The sequence below is a fragment of the Neofelis nebulosa genome, chromosome 10 (assembly GCF_028018385.1).
Source record: "Neofelis nebulosa isolate mNeoNeb1 chromosome 10, mNeoNeb1.pri, whole genome shotgun sequence".
NCBI classification, from domain to species: Eukaryota; Metazoa; Chordata; class Mammalia; order Carnivora; family Felidae; genus Neofelis; species Neofelis nebulosa.
In genome coordinates, this window is record NC_080791.1 from 49,649,966 (window position 1) to 49,676,225 (window position 26,260).

A 26,260-nucleotide genomic window follows, 5' to 3' on the forward strand; every position below is an offset into this window, starting at 1 on the left:
TGGTCAATTGATTTTCGACAAGGGCCAAGACAAATTATTGGGGAAAGAGTATTTTTTTTCAAGAAATGATGCTGAGAAACCTGGATATTCACAAGCAACAAATGAAGTTGGATCCCTATTTCATAACCATACAAAAAAGTAACTTAAAATGGATCAAATGATATTAGTTGATAACTCAATTTAAAAACAGTCAGGGGCGCCTGGGTGGCGCAGTCGGTTAAGCGTCCGACTTCAGCCAGGTCACGATCTCACGGTCCGTGAGTTCGAGCCCCGCGTCGGGCTCTGGGCTGATGGCTCGGAGCCTGGAGCCTGTTTCCGATTCTGTGTCTCCCCCTCTCTCTGCCCCTCCCCCGTTCATGCTCTGTCTCTCTCTGTCCCAAAAATTTAAAAAAAAAAAAAAAAAAAAAAACAGTCAAGGATCTGAAGAGACATTTTTTTGCAGAGAAGACATATGCATGGCCAGTCAGCACATGAAAAAATGCTCAATACCTTCAGTCATTTGGGAAATTAAAATCAAAACCACAATGAGATTCCATTTTATACCCACAGAGGATCGCTATAATCAAGAAGACAGATAATAAGTATTGGCAATGATATAGAGAAATTGCAACCCTCATATATTGCTAGTGGGAATATAAAATAGTGTAGCCACCTTGGAAAAAGTTTGGCAGTGCATCAAAAGGTTAAGTCACCATACATCCCAGAAATTCCATTCTTAGGTATATACCCAAGAGAAATGAAAGCCTGCACCCAAGCAAAAACTTGTATATGAATGTTTATAGGAACAATGTTCATTATAGCCAAAAAGTGGAAACAACACAAATGTGCATCTAATGACTGGATAAATAAAATATAATATACCCATACAATGGCATATTATTTGGCAATTAAAAGGAATAATGTACTGATACACGCTACAATATGGATGAAACTTGAAAACATTATGCCAAAGTGAATTAAGCCAATCACAAAAGACCACGTATTGTATAATTCCATTTATGTGAAATGTAAAGGCAAACTTATAGAGGCAGAAAATTGATTAGTGGTTGCTTGGGGCTGAGAGTGAGGAGGTATGGGGAAGGGAATAGGGATTGACTGCCATGAGTATCGATTTCATTTTGGGAGTGATGAACTTTTCTAAAATTGATTGTGGTGATGGTTGCAAACTCTGAATATACCAAAAGCCATTGAATTGTGCATTTTAAGTGGGTGACTTTTGTGATAGGTGAATTATGGCTCAATAAGAGCTGTTGATAATATTCTTAGGAATACTGTCAGTGGTATATTGGTTTTTTACTCAGCTAAACTAAATAGCCTATTTTAATGACTGATCCTGTTTACATCATTCTGAAATGTGTTGTGTGAAACAGCCAAGACTAATAAAATACCATTTCTTTAAGTTTAAAGCTAATATAAAATGAAGATCTTTGAGTAATGCCCAAATTTTCTGAGTTGGGGTCCTAGGTAGTAAGGAAACCAGCATTAATTGAAGGAGTCCTCTGTGCCTGACACTGGGCTTATTCAGTACATCCACATGTGCCATCTGGTTTAGCCCTTATTAACAACCTTATGAGGTCAGCCTTGTTACCTCTATTTTACAGATGAAGAAACTGAGTCAGTAACTTGTGTGAGGTATCCAGCTTTTGAGTGATGAAGCTGGGATTAAAATTCAGGCTTCTATATTCCATGTCCTAGTAGAAGCTGGGTTGATTCATATGGTACCACCTTCAGTCTTCTCTGATTCTATTTCTTGCACCTAGTTACAGAAATTAAGTAAAATTCCAGCACGAAGCACCTTTTTATATGACAGATTAGATCTCAGATCAAATCCCCCAGGTTATAAATTTGTAATTTTTGATGTTATGCACATAATAGGTTTCTCCTATCTTATCTGGGTGTAGATATGAAAAACTAACAATCTTATTTTTTCTTTTTTCCCTCACTTAGCAATGGTGAACTAGACCCCTGGTCAGGAGGTGGAGTAACCAAGGATATCACAGACACCTTGGTTGCGATCACCATCCCAGAAGGGGCCCATCATCTAGATCTTCGAGCCAGAAATGCCTTTGACCCCACGACCGTGCTATTAGCCCGCTCCTTGGAAGTTAGACACATGAAGCAGTGGATCAGAGATTTCTATGCCAGTCAGAGAAAGAAGCACTGAGAAATTTTGATCACTTTCAGTTTCTTTTATGTTCATTCTACCCACGTTCCCATTCACTTTGCTTTTCTACATGTAATTACTTTCCCTTGTTTGTCATTAGATTTGATGAGGCAAAGGTTGAGATAGAAGAGAGGGTGATGATGGTGACAGCAGCCATCGCACACCCTGAATCGTCGCCCTCTTCACACCACCCCTGGGAAGAATCTCTTTGTGACAGCTTTCCTACACCATCAGTGGCCCTCATAACCAGAGCAGAGTTCCTGACTGCCTTTCACAAGAGGGAGGGTCACTTCCTTTGTTTCTCTGCAAGCAGAGCTTCCTCTTGGGTTTGAGGGTAAAAGTCTCTTTGGTCCGTTTGTCACTCCCTATCCCTTCCCTCAAAAAAGAACAGCAGAAGATAGACAAAAATGATGTAATTGCAGCTGGTAGGAAGGATGTCCGATGCCAATCCAGGAAATGGAAGCCATTTCTTTTGTACTTGATTTAATGATTTTGACTGTGCTGTAAATAAAGAATAAGGCTGGACCTTATACCTGTGTGTTGCTTCTGAAGCTCACTCCAGCTGTTGGGAATGCTGTGTGCACTGGGCTTGGCTGCTTTTGGAAAATCCTTTAATTTTCTCTCTTCTACTTGGCAGCTTTTCTCAGTTCTGGGATACTTGCCACTGTGGTACTGCCAGTAAGAAATCTGGCCTTTTTCTGCTCCATTTCTCTTTGTTTCTAAGGTCAGTTTTGTGGTAATTTGGTTACATTTTGTCAGTTTAGGAGAATGACTCTGTTTTGCTTTTGCTTTTACATCTGAGCAAGCTTTTATATGCTGTGGTTACTGATGATACTTCAGCAAGAAGCCTTTAAAAATTGATGAATCAACTACTTGGAAAGTAGAATATAGTCATGTTCAGCATTTTGTTTTTTAGATTTTATTTTCTGGTGGTTGTTACTGCTGTCATTAAAGTCACAAGTGTCCAGGCACCAAGAGGCAGGTGTGCGAGAACTTTTCTGTATGGCTTCCAAGAGACAAGCTGACTGATTCGTGCAGGCAGCATATTTGACATTAATAAATGGCCAAGCCGTTCCTATTTCCAAGGGGTTGGCTTCTTTCAAGCAGTTCTTACACTGAGACCTTTCTTCAGAGGAGCTTTTCTAGGATAACAAATAGGGTTGGATCAAAACCTTTCAGGGACACACAGAGAGACTAACAGTTTCTACTCTGTTGAAAGATTTCTTCCCCCTTCTTTTTATTTTCTCTCAATAATTTTTTTTTCTTCACCCTGCCTTGGGAACATTTTCTGCTTTTCAAAAACTGTACCTTGAGTTCAGTCATTTCTAAAGCAGTTATTTTTGTTTTTTAAGTGCAGACATAGAGTTCATTCTTGGGTGGGAAACTGAAATATTTCCCTTACTTTCCCAGCATCTGGGAGATACAGAAAAAAAATCTTTGTCTGGTTTCGGAAGCCTTCAGTTCTCATTGTAATGAGTTGTCCATCAAAGCATTTGGTCACTATTTTCGTTTCAGCATCAGAGAAAAGTCTGCTGGAGTGAGAATTTAAGGGTCAAAACAATACTAGTTTTTATTCTTTATATAAGCAGGGTTTATGGGCTTAGTAGAGGATATTCGTACTATTTATTTTAGGTACTATTGATTTTATGGTATTTTCCTTGAAACCTTATACTTGTTTAAAGTCTTTAAAATATTTTGCCATTTAATTTAACATTGTTTGGGTAAGTTACATTTTTGTGAAGAGAAAAACTGCCAAAATTACTATATTTGTATGCAATTATAATTTGGTATTATGTACACATTTTTCAATGTACATTTCATTACAGACAACAACCTTAGGTTAGCCTAATTACAATGCTAGAATTTAATTTACATTGAAAAAGACTTAGAACATGAAAGAAGTTATTATTTAAAGCATCTCTCTCATTAATAGATGATGCTTTTGAAAGACAAGGAAAGAGAGACATAAAGAATTGTGGTATTTCTGGGGTGCCTGGATGACTCAGTTGGTTAAGCGTCCAACTTCAGTTCAGGTCATGATCTCACAGTTCGTGGGTTTGAACCCTGCATCGGGCTTTGTGCTGATGGCTCAGGGCCTGGATCCTGCTTTAGATTCTGTGCCTCCCTCTCTGCCCCTCCCCTGCTTGCACTATGTCTCTCTCAAAAAAATAAACATTAAAAAAAAAAAAGAAGAATTGGAGTATTTCTATTTTCTATTTTTGGTATTTTAACTACCTCAGTCAATGGATAGAACTAAAGAAACTTAGGAACCTTTCTTAAGGGATCTGGAGGATCAAGAGATTATCCAGAGGAATCAGTGTCTAGTGTATTAGAAGGTGAGGGAAATTAGGTATCATCCAGTCCAACCCCATCATTTGTAGGTGATGGCATTGTGGCTCAGAGAGACGGGACTTGTCATAGCTCATTTTTGGTAGAACCAGGCCTTAAATCCAGGTTTGTTTTGTTTTGTTCTGCTGTTGTTTTTTAAATTGATGTAGCTAAATCTCATTTGGATAAGTAACAAAACCTCAACAAACTAGTTTAAGCAAAAGAGGAAATTTATTGAAACTATGCAGGCATAGCTCCAGGATTTGAATAAAACCAGGAATTGTGGGGGGAGGTGGGGGGTGGGAGCCAGTGTCTAGAAAGTCATGAAAAAAAGACTGCTACTTTCTGTTTTGTCTTGCTTTCAACAGAGGTCACCAGCCTGTGGGTGAGATTTGTTCCTCAGATTTTTATAGTTTGGCCAGCAGTATAAAATGCAAATGAGCATCAGTAATTACTGATTAGAATTACTGAAAACACTGATTGCTGAGCTTCACCCCAGAATTTGTAATATGTCTTGGCGGTCGACCCTGGGAAGTTACCTTTCTAACAAGTTTCTAGAGGATACTGGGGGATCATATTTTGAGAACCAGCGGTTGAAAGAATTCTGAGTTTGAATATCTTGAGACAAGACATGCCCTGTCAATTTGCCTCACTCCTGTTGTCCTGCCTAATTCCATCTGAGTGTGGGAGCCCTGCCTAAGGCTTCCCTTCCCATGGTTGCTTTGTTCTTTCTCTGCTGACCAGCTTCTTTTCTGCTGGCACAAGGACCATGATGACATCCCAGCATGGTATCCTCAGGCACCTGTGGCTGCACCACCTAACAAGCCCACAGGTGTTTAGAAAGGGATGAGTTTATAAAACCATGGCTTCAGAGATACACTATTTAGGATGGAGAGAGAGCAGTTCAGACAACTCTATCTATCTATCATCTATCTATCACACGGTGTTTTTCAGAACATAAATGTCCAACAAAATGCCAATGCTTAGGTACGAGAAAGATCCATAGTTACGCAAGTTTGGAAAATGATGGCTTAAGGCCATCTACGAGGCTTAAGGCATTCTGGGACCTGGAGAAAACGATGGTAAAAAGAAAATATAGTATCTGTTCTAATAAGGTTTATGGTCTAGTGGAAGAAAGACACGAAATGTCAAGTCTATAATGAGTTGGTATAAGTGCCATGAAGAGTGGGGGCTATTTTGGCAGGGAATCTGAGCTAGTCTACAGGAATATGAGAATGCTTTTTTGAGATGTGATGTTTTAGCTGTGATCTAAATGATGAATGGGAGCTGTATAGGAAGCGGAGTGGAGAAAATGGCATGTGTGAAAGTCCTGAGTGTTGCATATTCCAAGAACTGAAAGAAGGCCACTGTAGTAGGATAGCAGACCATAGGGGAAATGATATAAGATAAATCTTCAGGCTTGGGCAGGGAGAAAGCTCATTCAAGTAGACCATGATAAGGAATCATTACAGGGAATGAGAAATCATTGACAGTCCTTAGTTGGGAATGACATGAACAGATTTTCATTTCAAAAGGTCATCCTGGGAGTGCCTGGATGGCTCAGTCGGCTAAGCGTCTGACTTTGGTCAGGTTATGATCTTGCAGTCCATGAGTGTGAGCACTGTGTCAGGCTCTGTGCTGACAGCTCGGAGCCTGGAGCCTGCTTCAGATTCTGTGTCTCCCTCTCTCTCTGCCCCTCCTTCACTTATGCTCTGTCTCTGTCTCTCAAATATAAATAAAATGTAAAAAAATAAATGAATTAAAAAATAGGTCATGCTGGCTAGGGGCGCCTGGGTGGCTCAGTTGGTTAAGCATCCAACTTTGCCTCGGGTTATGATCTCGCAGTCCGTGAGTTTGAGCACTGTGTCAGGCTCTGTGCTGACAGCTCAGAGCCTGGAGCCTGCTTTGGATTCTATGTCTCCCTCTCTCTCTACCCCTCCCCCACTCACACTCTGCCTCTCTGTCTCTCTCTCAAAAATAAGCAAACATTTAAAAAATAAATAAATAAGGGGCGCCTGGGTGGCGCAGTCGGTTAAGCGTCCGACTTCAGCCAGGTCACGATCTCGCGGTCCGTGAGTTCGAGCCCCGCGTCAGGCTCTGGGCTGATGGCTCGGAGCCTGGAGCCTGTTTCCGATTCTGTGTCTCCCTCTCTCTCTGCCCCTCCCCCGTTCATGCTCTGTCTCTCTCTGTCCCAAAAATAAATTAAAAATGTTGAAAAAAAAAATTTAAAAAAAAAAAAAAATAAATAAATAAATAAATAAATAAATAACCATATGTTTTCACTGTCATGTGGATCCTGAGAAACTTAACAGAAACCCATGGGGGAGGGGAAGGAAAAAAAAAGAGGTTAGAGTGGGAGAAAGCCAAAGCATAAGAGACTCTTAAAAACAGAACAAACTGAGCATTGATGGGGGGTGGGAGTGAGGGGAGGGTGGGTGATGGGTATTGAAGAGGGCATCTTTTGGGATGAGCACTGGGTGTTGTATGGAAACCAATTTGACAATGAATTTCATATATTAAAAATAAATAAATAAATAAATAAATAAATAAATAAATAAATAAATAGGTCATGCTGGCTATAGAGTGGAATATGCATTGTAGGAGGCAAGCATGTGGTGTAGAGACCACTGTTGCATTTGTGCATGTTAGAGAAGAGGGTGGCACTGACTAGGGTGGTAGAGGTGACAGCGAGAAGTGTAGGAATTTGAGAGTTTTAGTAAGGAATGTCAATGGGATTTGGTGATGTGTTCTATGAGATATGAGTTGGGCAGGTGTCAAGGATGATGAATTCTGGCTTATGCACTTGGATAGATTGTGGTGCCATGCACTGGCAAGGAGCATCAGAGGACAGAGGGTGACCAGGTTTGGCAGGAAGATTATGGGTTCAGTTCAGTTTTGTCAGGCTGAGTTTTATGTACTTTTGAAATAACCAAGTAGAGCTAGCTGTCAAGTAGGGCTGTTGGATGTAAAGGTCTGGAATCCAGTCTGGGCTGGAAAGCCATGGTGAATGGATAGTAATCAAAGCCTGGGATGTTAGTTCACAGAACTAGTGTTCAGGAAACTTCAGGAGCCACTAATGTATTGTACTTACCATGATACATTAAGCCCCAAACATCTTGTACTACAACTGTAAGACATATGACCCCACTTAGCCAACCCACCACTTGTGCTGTGGTACAACCATGGCTTAAATTGGGATCTACCTCTCTGCACTCATTTCCCATTCTTACTTGCCTCCTATTACTTTCCTTATGCCCTGCCATTCAGTCACACTAAAATTCCTCTGAAATTCCTTTCCTAGCATTACCCCCCAACATGTTTTTCCAATATGTGTTCACTGGCAAACTTGTGTGCATCTTTCAAAGCCCAGATCAACTTGATTACTTGCAGTGTGAAGTTCTTTCTCAGCTTTCCTAAAGGGAATGGTTTCCTTATTTACGCTCTCAAAGAACAAGGTTCACACCTAGTATGTCAGCTCTAATGTAGGCTCCGCCAAGGTAAGGATTATCTGTTTTATTCATCTCTGCATCTCTAGTACCTTAAACAGTGCCCAACTTCCTCTAATTTAACACACATATCCCAAATTGTAATGTTTTGCTAAGTGTTCTCACCCTCTTAGGAAGACCAAGCTCTCTGAGAACAGGAACTATGCCTCCTTCTTTCTCGTAACCAGCATCTAGGATGGAGCCTGGCAGCCAGGTCTTGGTAGGCCCTCTGTAAATTTATATGAATAGATACATTGCGGGGTGGAAAGGCCAAACTTTCTATCCCTCTGTCTCTATAGCCAAGTACCTTTCACAGCTCTGATGTGATCATGTGACCTCCTGCCCCAGGCTTCCCTAGATTTTGGAAAGGGGATCTCCTAGTACTCAATACCTCTAGAACACAGACTTCCCGATTTACCCTCTCTTCAACTGAGTGTGTTCCTGGCTTCCTCTCCCACTCTTATCAGCCTGGCAGTCTTTATCAAGGGGATGAACCTCTCTTGAGGTTAGGTGGGAACTAGAACACTAGAAATGGAGACATGCAAGTGGATGGATTTCTCTGAAGCCATTTTTCAATGCAAAGAGTGAAAGAAGAGGCTGGTTTCAATAGATTTTGTTACCTACTAATGAAGATCGGAGGATGGATGCTTACAGTAGCAAAGTGCAAATTCAGTCTTAGTTCTGCATGTCTGTTTAACATGGCTAACACCTTTAATAAGTTCAGGCCTGGAGTGTGAAAGTTACTTGCCCAAGGTCATATAGCTAACAGTTTATTTATTGTTTTTAAATTTTTGTCACACCTCATTCTGAAAGGATTTCAGATGTTCTAAAGATATAGATTAAACACAGCATATGAGACAGAAGAGATTTAAAAGGGAAAGAGATGTAAAATGGATCTAAGTATGCAAACCATAAAGTGGCATTTATCAGCTAGGTTCCACAGAATGCTAATATTGCCAGATGTTAGTGGGTAGGTCATGAAAAAGCTATACGTGATGCAAATGATTGAAATAAATGTAAACAACTTATCTTTATTACAGAATCTCTCAAAACTTTGATATGCCATGTGCATTGTGAATCACCAAGAATGCAACATTTTCCAAACTTGTTTGATCCAGAATCCCCTTTTCAACAGCATTTGAGGAAGCCATTGAGAAATACTGTTACAGAATTCTATATATTTTCAGAAGACAGGGGCCAAGAAAAGTTGGCTAACTTTTCTAGCAACCATCTTCAAAGAAGACAACAAAGTCAGTTAAACAGTTCACACAGTGTGTAAGATAAACCAGACCAATCAACTTGGAGAAGCCCAGGCAGGAATGTTCTAAAGGACCCTCAGAAAGGGGAAAAATGTAATGAGATCTTCAACTTCTTTACATATATGGCTAGGTTTCATTGTATTCATCCATATGTGATCCTTTAGTACAGAGGAAAGTCTTAACACCAAAGTACAGCAATTATTCTATAATGAGCTAATGAAATTTACTACTGGTGTGTATATATTTTGCTGATCTGGCTTCATCTGAAAATAGATTTTACAGTGTTTGGAAGAACACTCTCAGCCAAAATTTCACCAGATAGATGTGTCTTGGCCAGTTTGAATGCCTCAGTAGGTAGTTGAACAGGGAGAAGGAATGCTGTTTTATAACACAAATGAAGTAGTTTGAAAAAAAAAAAAAAAAACAAGCTCGGACACCTGAATATACTGTTAACTTACTATGGGACCAACGGTAGCTCACCAGCCATGTGGATGCAGAGCGAGACAAGGAATCACGTGCTTCTTCCACTACAGAGATGTTCGCATCTGTCATCAAACTTCCTCTGTGGCTTTGGGGGATGATTTTAACTGTTCTCTCTATTTTGTAGCTCCTGAAGCCCAGAGGTAAATAGCCAAATAAAGATTTACAGAAAACCATCCAGTCAGTAACTCTAAGATATTAAACTCTAAATGAAAACTTTTTGCTCAGGTGATATGTAAAGAGCTATGACACTGAGGGTGTAAAATCAGTGACCTTGAATAAGTGCAATACAGTGGAAGTAACTAGATGATAAATGGCTTCCTTCTCTCATCAACAAAGGCTGTCGGATTATTCCTGTTTCAGAAATATCCCTTGCAGCTGACAGAAGACGTTTTATATGTTACCATGATATCAGTTCATTTGTTTAATACCTGCCTTCAGAATGGAAGGTACAATGTAAATCAATAAAACAAACCATCTGCTATGTCTTAAAGAAACTCATGGTCAGAGTTCCACCATCTTCTTTGTCTCATATTAAATGCTTATTTATTTATTTTGAGAGAGAGCAGGGGAGGGGCAGAGAGATAGAGGGTGAAAGAGAATCTCAAGCAGGCTCCATGCTGTCAGTGCAGAGCCCCATGCTGGGCTCCATCTCATGAACTGCAAGATCATGACCTGAACCAACATCAAGAGTGAGATGCTTAACTGACTGAGCCACACAAGCAACCCTTGTCTCTTTTTCTGATGCCACATAACCCTCACGGGCAGGAATTTAGTCTTTAGACCTAAGCAACTGGTTTTCAACTGGTGTCAGTTTTGCCCCCCAGGGGACATTTGGCAATGTCTGGGGTTATTATTGGTTGTCACAATTTGAGGTGGGCTGGTGTCTAGTGTGATTTGACATCCTACAATGCAGAGGACAGCCTGGCACAGCAGAGTCATCTGACTCAAAATGCCAATAATGCTGATGTTGAAAAACTCTAGTCCAACCTAAATTGCTGTTGTAATCTAAGGCCCTTTCCTCAAGTTTTACCCTACAAAGAAGATGAAAAACTTATTGTTAATTCAATTCATCCAATAGCCTTATGCTGTAAACCATGCAATAGCACAATGTTTAATACAGACACACTCCTCTCTAAAATTTAATAACCTGTATGTATTTTGGAGACTGATTCTCAAGTTAGTCCTTGAATTTACTTTTCCTGGACCAAATAACTGTAATTCTTTCGATTGTCCCTTTGTTTATCATTTGTTCATTCAAACATTAATTGACTATGCAGTATAGTGTTAGGTAGTAAGAATTCAAAGGCAAAGCCCAGTTGTTTTCAAGAAGCTCAGTGTTAATTAATAGGGAGAGATGGTCACAATGTCTGATGATGGGGCTAAGAATTTGTGTTGCACTCAGGATGCTGTGGGAGCATGAAAACAGAAGTGATGGATTCGCCCTGAAGGTTTGAGGAAGGCTTTAAAGGAAAATTATTAAGTACACATTATGTACCAAGGGTTAGGCACCGATCATGTTACTGTGAAAAAAAGACGGAAGGACATAGTTTCCATTTTACTAGGGTTCCTAAAAAGAAAGCCAAGGGAAACCTCCCCTGTAATGCTGGTATCGTACTTTATAGATCGCAGAATGCTGCCACCTGCCTTTGCTCATGTGAGCTCCTCAACATGCCTGGCAGATATTACCTCCATTTTATACAGGAAGATCATGAAGCCAAGAGAAATGAAGTGACTCCCTTCCATCCCCCCTCTCTTCTTAAATTCTCTGATCCCAGATCCTGTGCTTTTCTATCCTTCCTTGGTTCCAAATGCAATTTCCTGTGCAGAGAAGCAAGCACACTTCTTTCTACCCTCTCCTTTCTACCCTCTCCTTGCCCTGCTGTCTCCATGTCTGTTTTAACTTTTGTTTTCTGCTGGCCTCAGTGCTGAAGGGGTTTTCCAGTCCTCCCAGTTGCAACTGCCAAGGGAAGGGGGGAATGAGAATTGCTGTCCAACCACTGCCTATTTGAAAAATCATCGCTACCTCTATTCCCTGCCCACCCGCCCTTTTTTTTTTTTTTTTTTGTGGAATAAGGAAAACTGAGATGTGGAACAGAAAATCCCTTTTGTTTGTCTTGGTGTTTGATAATGTATGCAACCTCTCTGGGTGGTTTAAGCGGTTTAGGTACTTTCTATAAAAGGGAGCTTTTAATGACAAAACTAATGTGATTATCTGAGTGAGTGTGAGAGGCGTATTCAAGGCTTAAAGAAAATCTGTTAGAATAGCTGAATGTATCTGCTTAATCCTTTCTCTAATGTGGCTGAACAATGCTCTGGGAAGCCATTGGTCCGTTCTTTCTTCTAGTAAATGCCTGTCTCCAGAGGTAGGGACTGTTTGCCACTTTTGATACCCGTACGCTTCACCTTCTCAGCTGCACAAAAAGCACAGGAAAAGTCTGGAGGAACCCAAAGGACTGGCAGAAAGCAAGTGTTTCCTCTGAATGCTGAGGGCAAAATGTACAGCACATGCCTGCTTTCCCCACAGCGTGTGGAGACACCCGGGGCCATGGTCACCAGCGGGAATGGTTTCTCTGAGAAGGGCCCAGGTCTCATCAGCGCTCGTTGAGTGCTGGCTGAAGGATCACTTGTGGAAGCTTAACATCTTACACCTGAGTTAAAGCGTGGCTTCACTACTCCTTTTTGGGGCGGGGCAAGGGATGGGCAGGAAAGAGAAGCATAAGAGGGGAGAAAAGTGATACACGTTTGTATTCTGCAAATTGCTCTGTTGACTTTGGGCCAAAATTAGATCCCTCGGAGTCTGTTTCTCTAATTCGTGAGCTCAGGATAATAAAGCCTGCCACTTAAAGCCACTGTGAGAACCATACTGAAAATGTGAACATAAATATGAAAGTGTCACAGCCAATCTGGAACATTTTCAAATAACATGCTCACTTTTATTTTACCTTACTTTGTTTAAAGTATTTTTTTAAATTTTTAATGTTTATTTATTTTTGAAAGAGAGAGAGAGAGAGTGCAAGTAGGAGAGGGGCAGAGAGAGAGGGAGACACAGAGCACGAAGCAGGCTCCAGGCTCTAAGTTGTCAGCACAGAGCCTGATACGGGGCTTGAATTCACCAACAGTGAGATCATGACCTGAGCCAAAGTCAGACACTTAACCAACCAACCGAGCCACCCAAGCGCCCCTAAAGTATTATTTTTAATATTTGTTCTTTTAAGAATTCTCTTCTAAGTGTTTAATTCATTTTAACTCAGCAGAACATTTGTTGACTACTTACTGTATGCTGGGCATTATGCCTAGTTCTGAATAAGTGTAGCCTTTAAGGAAGTCACAGTCTGGTAGGGGAGGCAGGCATGTAAATTCAGCTTGATAAATGTGCATCAGAATTGCTTAATTCTAACTTGAGGTCAATAATAATAGCTAACTCTTATACAGTGCTTATTATTTGCCAGGAGCTTAGCCAACTGCTTCACCTAAATTACTTCATTCAATCCTTATAGCCCTGTGCGGTAGAAACTATCGTGAGGCTGAGGCTTGGTCAGATCAGCTAAGTCACTTTTCCACAGTGGTAAGTGGTGGGCCAAATTAAAGTCCCAGATCTGTCTGACTTTACAGTCTAAACTCTTACTCATTGTGCTGGGTGGGCTACACTTGAGATCAAGAAAGACTTCCCAGAGGAGTTAACCATAGCTGGGCTTCCAAACATATTTAGAAGTTTTCCAGGTGTACAGAGGAACAGGGCATTCTAAGCAGTTGGAATAGCATAGGTATAAAGGTACATTGGCTAGAAAAGCATTTGTGCAGAGAGGAACTGTGATCAGCAGTGGAGTGTGACAGGTTGGAGGAGTACATAGGAGCCAGGTTATGATCTCTCACACTGCACCTTTGTGAAGAAAGTAGGTAAATTCTTTATTTTAATTAATTTCTTGATTTCTATTCTGTCAGGGGTTTGCAGCAAAATGGGAACTGTTGCCCCCTTTATGCTGCAGAAGTACAAAGTACACTTCAAATTTTAGGATGAGAAAACTTTCAGAAAAGAGGGCACATAAGAGATCATGAACTCCTTCGGTGCAAGAAGAAATCAAGAGTGACTGCATACAAATGTCTTCATCGAGGCCATAAAGCAGTTTAATCAGCTGATCCAGGAATATCTATGTTTTTTAGATGGATTATGAGGTGAAAGTAAACATTTAATGAGAGTTACAGGAGTATCTTCAGGTGCATCTATAGAAATTGGTACGTTGAAAAGAGGGAGAGATTTGTAGTAGATAATTCCAGGGAATGGGAATAAGGTCCTTAGCTGGAGCTATAGTTTCTCCACTGGGAAACAGCCGTCTTTAGAGAATGGTGTTGCATAAATGAGTGTCTTGGCTGAACTGAAGCTGGGAATCAGGTTTGCCGGGAAGGTAGAGTTAGGGGGATATCTTCCTATGTCTATTTATGAATTTTCTTTGGCTACTTTAAATGGGGGCCTGGAAGCGATGTAGGACACTTCTTGTTCTTACCGAGCTCACAGTCTGAAAGACAGGCTAGGCAAGAAAACAGGTAATTGCAACCAGCTGGAGTTAGTCCTATAAGGCGGCTTAGGATGGCTATGCAGTCCCAAAGGGGTACGAGTAACCGGACAGTGTTACAGATGGGTGGGGAAAAGCTTTTTGGGTGGAGGAAGTGACATTTAAGAAAGACCTGGAAGGTGAGTAAGCCTGTGGTGAAGGTGAGGGCAATGTGTGCTCTAGATAAAGGGAACAAATGCTCCAAGGAGAGACTCCTGCATTTGGGAACTGTAGCTCAAATGTGCTGTTCCCGTTTGGTATAGCTGAAGTGTAGTGTGTGAGGTGGAGGTGACACAAGATGTTTTTTCTCTGACTTTCCTTTTCCCAATAAGCAAGATTACATAAACAGGTAATTTACCGGAATGTGTCATAGCTCTGACAAAAAAGATTGAAATACGTTTGGGGGTGCCACAGAGAGCAGGTGCTGGTGTGCTGGGAGCATACTAAGTGATTGCACAAAACAAAACCTCCAATATTCTCCCTCCCTGTGTCACTACACTGACCTGAGAACTAGTCTCTCCAAGGGGTCTACTTCTTACCTCTAAGATGGAAAACAAAAGGCATGAAATCGATGCTCAGAATGTAAACTAGACAAATAAATGCCAGGGCAGCAGGAGGGGAGAGCAATAAAGTGAGTAGGCCTGAGTGATGGTGGTAACCTGCTGAATTCCCAGGTCACAGAGTAATTTACTGACTGGTCCTAGGCCACTAGATAATTATCCAGACAGCCCCGATTCTGGTGCAAAGCCTCCTGCTGCTTAGGTTATTAATACCAGCAGCAGCCAGCGGGTGATGGTGGGAGCAGAGAGGAGCGAACCGAGCCCCCAGGCTGCTAAGTGAACACAGTCACCTGTCAGGACCCTCTGAGCTGGACCTCCCCAAGAATGCTGGCCAGCTCCAGCATTTAGCTCTTAGCTCAGTTGTTGCGTGGTCCCCAGGATCGGCTCCCCAAGTTTGGATGAGGGCTTGGGCAAAGGAAGAAGATAACCAAGTCCTGAAATTTGACCAACTTGTGCCAAAGAAATTCTGCTCTGTTTCCCCTTGGAGCTGGCTGAAAAGTGATCTTGAGTCCTCCCCAGAATAACAAATTAATACCCATGGAGCAATGTCAAATACTCCTCTTTGACATGGCGTGGGAATTAGTCTTCACTGTGCTCAAGTGGGGCTAGGGAAAGTGATGGCATCTGTCCTAGGACTTAATCATTTGGGAGCTTGATGTCAGGTAATCCTGAAGGGATTTCAGGGAGCAGGTGGTGTGGGGTAGGGCTCTCATGTCCCATACCCTTCTTTAACATATAACATGTAAAATGCCCAGCACTTAGTAGACATTCTCAACCAACGTGACTGCACTTCCTTCTTCCTTCTATAACATTATTTGGTGAACGGTCACCTGAAGGATCGTTTATCTTTTCCCTTTAGGACAGTGGTTCTCATCAGGGGTCATTTTGCTTCCCAGAGAAATTGCCAATGTCTGGAGAGACATTTTTGGCTTTCATAATTGAATTGAATGCTACTTAGTGGCTAGAGGCTAGGGATGTTGTTAAATATCTACAATGCCCTGGACAGCCTCCCACAGCAAAGAATTATGTAGTTCAAATACCAGCAGTGCCAAGGTTGAGAAAACCTGTTTTAGGAGATTCTGCACACTGTAGCCAGAGTAATCCTTTTAAACACGAATCTTAAGTCACTTTCTTGCTTAAGAAGTCCCAAACGGTTTAGTCATCATACACGCTTTCCTAATTATTCACTCAGTACGTGTGGAGTTCTGTTGTGTGTCAGGCACTGTGTGAGGCAGCAAACACACATCTGCAGAGACCCTGCTCTTGAATTGATGATTCCAAAACACTGACTTTGTGTCATCTCCAGGATACAGTCCAATCAACTGAGGCTAGAGAGAGGATGTAGGCAAATAGAAAATGACAACTTGGTTTTGGGACATGAAGCTACTGCTTGTGAGACATCTAGGGAAATCAGGGAGAAAGGACAGGCACTATTAATGTAGATGGAGCAGAATGTTCTACAACCAGATGGGTGGGTGTGGGGTATTTTTTCTTGTTTCAGTAAATAGAACTCCCACCTTCTCAAGTCCCAAGCCTGAAACCCAGGCTTCCTTCTTGACCTTTCCCTCTTCCTCAGGCTATTAAAGTCTTTCTCATGTATTTCATGAACGAATTATGCCCCACTATTTAAAGTATCCATGGTGGGTAATGAACTCACTTTTCTCCATTGCATCTGGAAATGACCCTAGCTATGCACCATCTTTAAGAGAATTTATTCAAAATATTTTCTGTAAGATTTAATTTTCTCAGGGGATTTTCACTGAGAAAGTTTGCCAAGCATTGTGTCTCTCTGGCTTGTGTTTTAATTGAACTCTTAGTCTCATGTTCTTTAAATAGTTTTTTCTTTGGAGAAATGTCTAGATTGGGTTTGTTGGTTGGTTTGTTTTTGTTTTTTGTCCATTGTTAATCAGGTTATTTGGTTTTTTCCTACTGATTTGTGAGAATTTCTTGTATATTTTGGATATTAACCCCTAATCAAATATATGGTTTGCAAATATCTTCTCCCATTCCATAGGTTACTTTTTCATTTGTTGATTGTTTCTATTGTTGTGCAGAGGCATTTTTTGTTTGATAGAGTTCCATCTATTGATTTTTGCTTTTATTGCTTATGCTGTTGGTGTCATATCCAAAAACTCATTGCCAAGGCCAGTCTCAAGGAATTTTTTCCCAGTATTTTCTTCTAGGAGTTTTACTGTTTCAGGTCTAGTGGTGATGAATTCCTTCGGCTTCTGCTTTTCTTGAAAAATCGATGCTTCCTTCAATTCCGAAGTACTACCTGGTTGTAGGTGTGCCAAGACCCAGCAGTGTCCCAAAGGGGAAGATCAAATTCAGCACTTAGATGAAGGCTGATTGGAAGCTGGACCCTCAGGCAGCTGTTAGAAAAGTATGTAATTAACCCCTTTCATGTTTTTGATTGTTTCCTCTGTGCTTGGCCCAAGTGTATAGCCACAGGGTGGGTGCACTGCTGCTCTTGTTAAGAACTGCGTCTTTATTTGCTACAGTCCCATGGGACTTGTGGATGCAAGCCCTGTTGGCTATCAAAGCCAGATAATACGGGGACCCATCTCTTGGGTGGTGGCTGCAAAAACTGGGTGCAGAAATGTGTACATCTCCTTCCAGGTTGATACTGGTGAATTGAAACAGACTAGAGGGAGAAAGTAGGGAAGGTATCCATTGTAGTAAATTAGAAACCTGACCCACAGACAGCAGCTTTCAAAAGTATACAGATGGAGAGTCCTTTCAGGGAAAGACTGGAAAATGGTCATTTTTGCCTGCTCCTTCTGCACTGAGCCCTGGGAGAGAGTGTTTGTGCACCCATTAAGAACTGCTTCTTTGTTTACTATAGTTCTGTGGGACTCATGAATGCCATCCCTGTTGGCTTTCAGAGCTGGGTGCTTTGGGGGGTCCATCACTTAGGGGTATTAAAAATTAGAGCACTCGGGGCACGTGGGTGGCTCAGTTGGTTAAGCCTCTTGACTCTTGATATCGGCTCAGGTCATGATCTCATGGTTTCGTGAGTCTGAGCCCTATTCTGTCAGTGCAGAGCCTGTTTGGGATTGTCTCTTCCACTCTCTGCCCCTCCCCCATTCGCTCACTCTGTCTCTCTTAAAATATATTAATATACTTCAAAAAAAAAAGGTAGAGCACTAAAAATGGCGTCCAAACTCTGTGCGCTTCAGGACTTGAGTTCTTCCCAAATGCATGGCACTGCCCAGGAGGTAGACTCTCTAATAAGAGGGTGTCTCAGCCTTTCCTACCTGTTTCAATGTGGGCATTTTCTCATTTGCCTGATGTGTAAGAGTTGCTCAGCTAGTTTCTGGGTTTCTTTCAGAGGAAATTGCTCTGACTGTAGCTGTTTATTCAGTGTGTCCATGAAAGGAGGAGAGTTCAGAAGCCCCTTTGTTGCCATCTTGGTCAATCTCCTGCATGTCTTAACAGTTTAAAAAAACTGGATAGGATATGAGAGGAAAGATGTATGTATGTATGTATGTATTTTGACTGGAAGGTGAAGTGGGGTGTGTGTGTGTGTGTGTGTGTGTGTGTGTGTTAGGGGAAGGGGAAGAGGAAGGTGGTGGGTGTGTATAAAAGATTTCCTTTTTACTCAGAGTGTTGTTGTGATGATAATAATGGTTTTACCATACTTTGGAAACCATTAAGCGCTGTTGAAATGTGGTTGCTGTTATTGTTAGTGCTTGGAACATATAATCCAGGCTCTTGGTGATGGCACCACATTGGGCCAAGCACCAGGATTTTCTCCTCTTTGTTTCCTCTTTACTGCCTTCACAGGGCTTTTCGTGGTTTAGAAATACAGAAATTATACCACTTGTCCAAGTCAAGACAGATTAGAAAGGGAGGCAGAAGAACTTCCCTAAGCACTGTGGCAGAGGTACTGTTCATGGTCTCATTCTCCTTCCCCTTGCAGCAGGGAGTGAGGACCCTAGGGAGGCTTCTTGGTAGTTTGTTTGGCCCAAGCTGAGAGGAGACATCATGTTGGCTGTAGCCACACAGATGCTGCCAAAGGACATTGCCTGCTTAATATGCATGATAGCCCCGCAGTGAGCTGCAAGATAAGATGTGGCTTCTCCACAAACAGGTAGAGTGACTTTATTGTCTCTGGGGGGATTTCAGGAGTGAGCACTAGCCTGGGTGTAAGGACACCTGAATTCAAGGCCAAGCTTTGACATTCACCAGCTATGTGACCTTGGGCAAGCTCTTTGATAGTTCTGGGCCATACTTTCCTTAAGTGTGATTAGGGGGTAAGATTTAGAATATAAGGGTAAATACAAGCTAAAAATAAAAGACTTAATTCTCCCTGTTGAGAGTAAGGAAAAGACTTCTCTTTTTTCTTGGAGTATTTTCTTTAGGTAACTTATAAATTCTTTCTCCGTCCCTTTGAGACGTATATAAATCCTTTTAAAAGCATCCTGCCAGTTTTACAACCCAGGAATGTCTTTCTCAAGGACTTGGGAACCATTTCTCCTTTTTGTATTGTGGTAAAATATATATAACATAAAATTTATCATGTTGGCCATTTTATTTTTTTTAATTATTTATTGATTTTTAAGAGACAGAGAGAGACAGAGCAAGAGCAGGGAGGGGCAGAGAGAGAGGGAGACACAGAATCTGAAGCAGGCTCCAGGCTCTGAGCTGTCAGCACAGAGCCCAGTGTAGGGCTTGAACTCACAAACCACGAGATCATGACCTGAGCCGAAGTCGGATGCTTAACCAACTGATCCACCCAGGCGCCCCACGTGTTGGCCATTTTAAAGCAAATGGTTCAGTGGAGTTAAGTACGCTCACATTGTTGTGCAATGACACCACAATTGATCTTGCAACAGATGGTACCCCCATCTCCCAGTTCTGTGGAAAGGTAGAAGCCTAACTTCTGTGGGTGCCCAGCTTCAACTTGTGAAAATACTTCCTTTCATAAAGATACAGAAAATATATTTTAAATGTTCATTTATTTTTGAGAGAGAAGAGAGCAGGCAGGGGAGGAGCAGAGAGAGGCTGTTCCATGCCGACAGCACAGAGCCTGATGTGGGGCTCAAACTCACAAACTGCGAGATCATGACATGGGCCGAAATCAGATGCCTAACCAACTGAGCCACCCACGCGCCCCAATTTTAATATTTTTTATAAAGCCAATTAGCCAACACAATTGGCCACCTCAATTACCAGGTGAATCTAGGATGCATTGAGTGTGACAAATGGTGCTGCCACGTCCTCTTAACTGAGGACTAGTTTATCTTTTTTTAAAATTTTTTTCAACATTTCTTATTTTTGAGAGACAGAGCATGAGTGGAGGAGGGGCAGAGAGGGAGACACAGAATCCAAAGCAGGCTCCAGACTGAGCTGTCACCACAAAGCCCGACGCAGGGCTCAAACTCATGAACCATGAGATCATGACCTGAGCCAAAGTCGGACACTTAACTGAGCCACCCAGGCACCCCATATTATCATTTATCTTGAGAACATGAACAAAATTGGTTGCATCTGCTTGGCTCTTGATTTGCTTGGGCTGCCATAAGAAAGTACTACAGATGGGGTGGGGGAGTGGCTTAAACAACAGAAATTGATTTTCTCACACTTCCGGAGACTGGAGGTGTCCGCAGGTTTACTTTCTTCTGAGGCATCTCCTTGGCTTGCAGATGACTGCCTTCTCACTGTGTCCTTACATGACTTTTCCACTGCGCGCACACCCCTGGTGGCTTTTTGTGTGTCCCAATTTAGTCTTCTTAGAAGGATACCAGTCAGATTGCATTAGGGCCTTCCCTTTAACTACCTCTTTAAAGGCCTTATCTCCAAATATAGTTATATTCTGAGGGGCTGGGGGTTATGACTTCACTATATGAATTTTTTTTTTAATTTTTTTAATGTCTATTTATTTTTAAGAGACAGAGACAGAGTGTGGGCTGGGGAGGGCAGAGAGAGAGGGAGACACAGAATCCGAAGCAGGCTCCAGGCTCTGAGCTGTCGGCACAGAGCCGGACACGGGGCTCGAACTCACGGACCGCTAGATCACGACCTGAGCCGAAGTCGGACACTTAACCGACTGAGCCACCCAGATGCTCCAACATATGAATTTTAAAAGGAAAAAAATTCAGCTCATGGAAACCATATAAAAGGGTGAGGTTTCTTTCTGTCTTTGTAATCTCTGTGGATTGATTGCCCATGATATGCATCATATTCTGGTTTAATGCTTATTTAATAATAAAATTATTTTCTTTCTCTGCAACCTTTGTGGGGAAGTTTTCTGGATCGGGAAGAGAGTTTGTTTATAATTGCATTTCCCCAACAGTATAAAAAGTACTGAGGTGGGAACCAGGGTCAGAAGTTTGAGATCTGGCCCCTATAGAAAGAGCTGCATGAATCACTTCCTGTTTGGGACCTTGGTTTCCCAATCTTGATGTGCAAGTGGAAGTCTGTTTTCAATTGGGATTCCAGTGATTTCTTCAAATTCTACATCCTCTAGAAATAAAATTTCTCAATTCTTTTTTTATGAAATGCGTTGGCGACAGTGGTTTAGGGGGAGTGGGGGAGGGGAAGGACCAGAGCAAGAGCAGTCTACGAGAGCACATTCTCTGAAGGACAGCAGCTCAAGTTGCCTCCAGACCTCTATTGAAATATCTGGATAAATGAAGCACCTTGTATTATTCTTCAAGGGGCCCTAAGACTCATGCATATTACCCTGGTCCTAAGGGCTCACTGACCGTGAGGTGGCCACAAGTTGATCTCCTCAAAACCAGTTTCCCACTTTCTTTCCCTTTTTGACAGAACACAGAGGGGAGGCCCTTTTTTGTTCTGAATAGCCTTATTCTTCCGCCTTTGGTGTTCTTACTGGGTCAAGTATTCATTTGTGCCCTGCTTCATCCAGTGCCATACAGTACATGGAGGACCGGAGATGAAGAAGAGGGTTATAATGCTAAGAAGCTGTCTTGTATAACAGTTAGCTAACTCTTGGGTTCTGGAGCCAGAATGGCTCTGTTCAAATACAGACTCCACCACTTTGTGGTTGTGTGACATTGGGCAAATTATGAAGTCTCTCTGAGCTTCCGTTTCCTCATTTAAGAAAATGGGGATGCGGCATAGAACTTAGTTTACGGTGTTATTATGAGGACCCAAAGAGTTGATTTATGTCAGTGCCTGACACGTAGTGTATCAAAAATATCCATAACTCACTAAGAGAAAGCTCAACAATTAGGATATACAATTTATAAATAAGGAAATACAAGTTGCTGCTAAGTATGTGAAAAAATAGTCAACTTCATTCACAATAAAACCACTTTTTTCCTACCAGGTTGGCAAAAATGGAAATGTTTAATAACACATTGCATTGGTGGGGGTAAAGGAAATCAGACATTTTCATAGTTTGCTAATGGAAATGTTAACAAGAGAGCAACTTGGCAATAAGTAAAAAAAGTTAAAATTAACATATCCTCTTTTTCTGCAATCTACTTCTTGGACTTTATTCTAAAAACTGTAAATTAAGGTACCAAAATATTTATATAAATAAATACCAGAATATTTAATAAAGGCTTTTTTTTTTTTTTGGTAATGCGAAAATCGTGAAAAAGTCAGAACAGTTGTATCTATAATGAGATGGAACAATGTCCAAGATAAATTGCTAAGTGGAAAAATACAGGTACAGAACTGTTAGCATAGTATAATAGCATTTGTGTAATAAAAGGAAAAATACTATAAACAAGGTTTTATTAGTGTAGAATATATTTTTATTTATATAAGAAGAATATAGATACACAGGAAATTGGTAAGTTATCTTTGGAAGGGATAAATGGAAGTGGCTAGAGACAGGTCGATTTCCTTTTCATTGTAACCTTTCCTACCTTTAGAATTTCTTTACCACATGCATGTATTTTCTAGCAAAAAAAAAAAATGTACAGTGGTAAGAAAAAAAAAACTATCTGTAAAAAGTAATGTTTGTATATTAACTTCATATAGACCTAGTTTTTCATTGGAAAATAATTTGACTTACTAGTTTCAGGTGTTTTTACAAAACTCAGCAAACTGGATCCCTGGATTTTAGCTCAAACACAATCAGTGACATCACTTAAGATAATTCATTAACAGACCTACAGTTTTTTCAGGTAAGGGCTACTCATTGGTCCAGCTTTTTCATCTCTTTAAAGTGAGGACAAGTGTCCTCACTTGCTTGACAGGGCTGCCAGAGGAATATCTGATGAGGGTTTCAGCAGTAATTCATAGAGGTGATGGAGTTGCAGAAGTGGGATCTGTTACAATTTGAGGATGTTGGGCCAAAGTTAGCTAAGTGTCCTCTCTCCTGCTCACCGCTTCCAGAAGCATAAAAGCATCTGAATTTTCCCCACTGGTTGGGATTTGTGGATCCACTCAATCTGCTCTTTCCTCTTTGCCCTGAATGAGCAACTCTGCCTCGTTTCTTGGGAGATTAATTTGGGGCATCACCATCTTCCTGCCACCAAGCCCATCCTCAGCCATCTTTGACTTCTCCCACTGCCCTCAACCCATGTCCAATCCATTGATAGGTTTGGTGGCTTCTGTCATCCCACTGTGCCATCTGTTACTGAATCTCCCCTCATCCTTGATGAGTATGACGCTTGATGTAGTTTTACTGGTCCTCCTCTTCAGATGGTCTCCCAGTTTCCTTAACTTGGTGAATTACTTGATTTTCAACACTCAGACCGAGTTTGGCTCTTTGTTAAATCTATGATGAAACTTTCCCTTCACGGTTACTATTCTGTGTACACTCTACTTCATACTTATATTTGTGTACACCTTTTGTAGCCTTCGTAATATCACAAAGCACAATGGACTGAATGTGCCCCCCCTCACCAAATTAATGAAACCCTAACCTCCAATGCTATGGTATTAGGAGTAGTGGGGGGGGGGGGCTTTGGGAGGTAATTTTGTCATGAGAATGAAGGCTTCGTGAATGGGAACACAGGAAGAAGGAGGCAGTCTGCAACCCAGAAGAGGGGTCTCACCAGAATCTGACTGTGGGACCCCCAGGTTTTGGACTTCCAGCCTGTAGAGCTGTGAGAAATAAATTTCTGTTGTTTATAAGCCACTGGTCTATGTTAATTTGTTACAGCAGCTAGAACTTACTAGGACACAATGTGACTACTTATGTTTCATGTTGTTCTCACTAGACTGGGAGGGTTCCCCTTCCCCTTTCTAAACTATCATGGATTGATTAGCTTCTATGTCCCAAGCACATACCACATAAGAATTTTACCTATATTGTCTCATTTCATCACTCCCTCAGCAACCTCTGGAAATAGATATTGATGAAATCTACATTAGAGGTGAGGATTCCAAGAACAGAGAGTTTAAGTGGTTTCCTGAGCTGTGATTTGGAACTTTCCTCTTTACCTTCTGTTACGTCATCCATCTACATGGCCAGGCATGTGGCAGATGTTCAATACTGGGTTATCAACTAAAATTCCTGAACGTAAGCCTCAGTTTAGACACTACCCATTCTAGGAATCCTGGAATCTAATGTTGCCCCTGTTGCACATGAACCCGTATCAGATCTGTTACCAGGCTTATCTCTGACTTGTGATCTTTCACCAGGCTGGTCAGTTTGCAAAGTCTGTTGAATGGACTAGGCGGATTATACTTCTCCTCTGGTGGGAGTAAGCAGGGCAGGAATGGAGGGCTGGCCTGCTGAGCCAGCTCTGGAAGAAATACTCCCAGAGCACCCAGGGCCGAGGCAGTTAATTTGCCCCAGTGGTGAGGAGGAAATTTCTTGTAAAAGCAAGCTCCCCTCAGAACAATGTGGCCTTTTATTTTTTAGCTTTGGAATGGAGCCTAGCTGTCCATGGAAACAAAGAGAGGAGAGAATCACTGAACCAGTCTTGCACATAAAAAACTGACCATGTCTGTCTTTGAAGTCTCCTTTATGTCGTTTAGAAAACTTTGGATTATAGGGGTGTTTTTTCCTCCTTTTCTTCCTCAGTTCCTCACCCACCCCAATTTTTTTTTTTTTTTCAGAGAAAAGAGAGAACTGGGTGTAAGGGAACCTTTCTTTGAAATAGGGCAGAAGTCATTAATTAAGGCTCCCATTCATTCCTGCTGACACTTGCTCATCAATCAGATTTCCTCTTAGCATTCTGATGACCCTGCTGACCTGGGGTCCTCCATACTGTCTGCCAGACAGAATTGAAACTCAGACCACACACCAGAACAGAAGGAGTGAGCTCTGGCTCCTAGCTTCCTGAGACTGAGAAGAAAGAGTTTGGGGACAAAGCTGGCTGGTCAGGAGCTCTTCTGACTTGAGGTGAAGGTAAATAGAGAAGATATTTTCTTTACGGAAGCAAGTGTTGCTCACTTCACCAAAGCAGTGATCTATAGTTGCCTTCCCTTTCTCCCCCTACCCCAGAGCCAGGCATGGAGCTCGGAGCCCAGCCAGCTGAGCCCGGGAAACGAGGCTAGCAGTTCCCCTTTGCCAGCTCGGCACTGCTGAAAGAAGTTAACAGCTCTAAGCCTTCTCTCAGAAAAGTACAAGTTGCTGTTCTGGACATGACAGTGGCATTTCATGGCAGGGGGCGGGAGGGGGGGTTGGGTCAGCCTGAGGTGTAGGACCTTTATTTCATTACTTATTCATCACTCATTCATTCAGTAGCCATTTTCCCAGCACCCACTACGTAGTAAACGTCATGCTAGGCGCTGTGAATGAAGCAGATGCAATCTTAATCCTCATGGAGTTTATAGTCTAGTTGGGAATATATCGGGACTTTCCTGCAAGAAAAATTAAGTTTAGGCAGACTCACTGTGGTTGTGTGCAATTAAAATTCAATGAATATTTATAGATCTCCTTCTAGGTATTAAGCACTGTGTTAGAAGCTGAGAATACCAAAATTGAAAAGAAAAAGAAAATGCCCCCACCCCATGTCCTCAAGGAATTAATAGAGTAGGCAATAACAGACCAGTGAATAAGCTCATTAGTATTCAGTGTGAGAAGTGTTATCACCGTGGTACATACAGGACTCAGAGAATAGAGAATGGTTTACTCTATGGAGCTTCTTGGCTCTTATTCTGAAGGAGATAGGAACCACTGAAGGGTTTTGAGCAGAGGAATGACACAAACTGACACATTTTAAAAAGTTTAGAGGATAGATTTAGGAATCAAGGGAGGAAGTAGGGACATTGGTCAGGAGATTTATTGCAGTAAACCAGGTTTAGTATCTTGGGCCAAAGAGGTAATGATATGGGTAAGGAGAAGAGGTTGGGTTTTAGATGCTTTCAAAATACAACCAACAGAACTGGCCCTAGGTAGGAGCAAAGACTTTTCATTCACGGGAACAGGGGAGAACGTAGAGAATGTGGGCACAGACACATGTCTGATGCAGCTGCAGGAAGTTCTGTAGACTGTTTCTACTTTCTCTGAGAAAGAAGAAGCAATGATGGAAGAAAAGATGGAGGTTTAAAGAGA

General features: G+C 41.7%; 1 protein-coding gene across 5 annotated transcripts in view; it reads left to right on the forward strand.

Annotated features, from left to right (window-relative positions):
- The window catches only part of PRCP (prolylcarboxypeptidase), a 141,515-nt gene that overhangs the window by 74,422 nt on the left and 40,833 nt on the right, over positions 1-26,260 (forward strand). For 3 of the 5 annotated variants that reach the window (XM_058687637.1, XM_058687638.1, XM_058687636.1), the window contains exon 10: positions 1,948-2,694. The exons of the other annotated variants lie outside the window; for them this stretch is intronic. In XM_058687637.1, coding sequence (XP_058543620.1) covers positions 1,948-2,164 — 217 coding nt within the window. In that variant the 3' untranslated portion in view covers positions 2,165-2,694. Of the gene's footprint in view, positions 1-1,947; positions 2,695-26,260 lie in introns of those variants that run through there. 5 annotated transcript variants of the gene reach the window in all.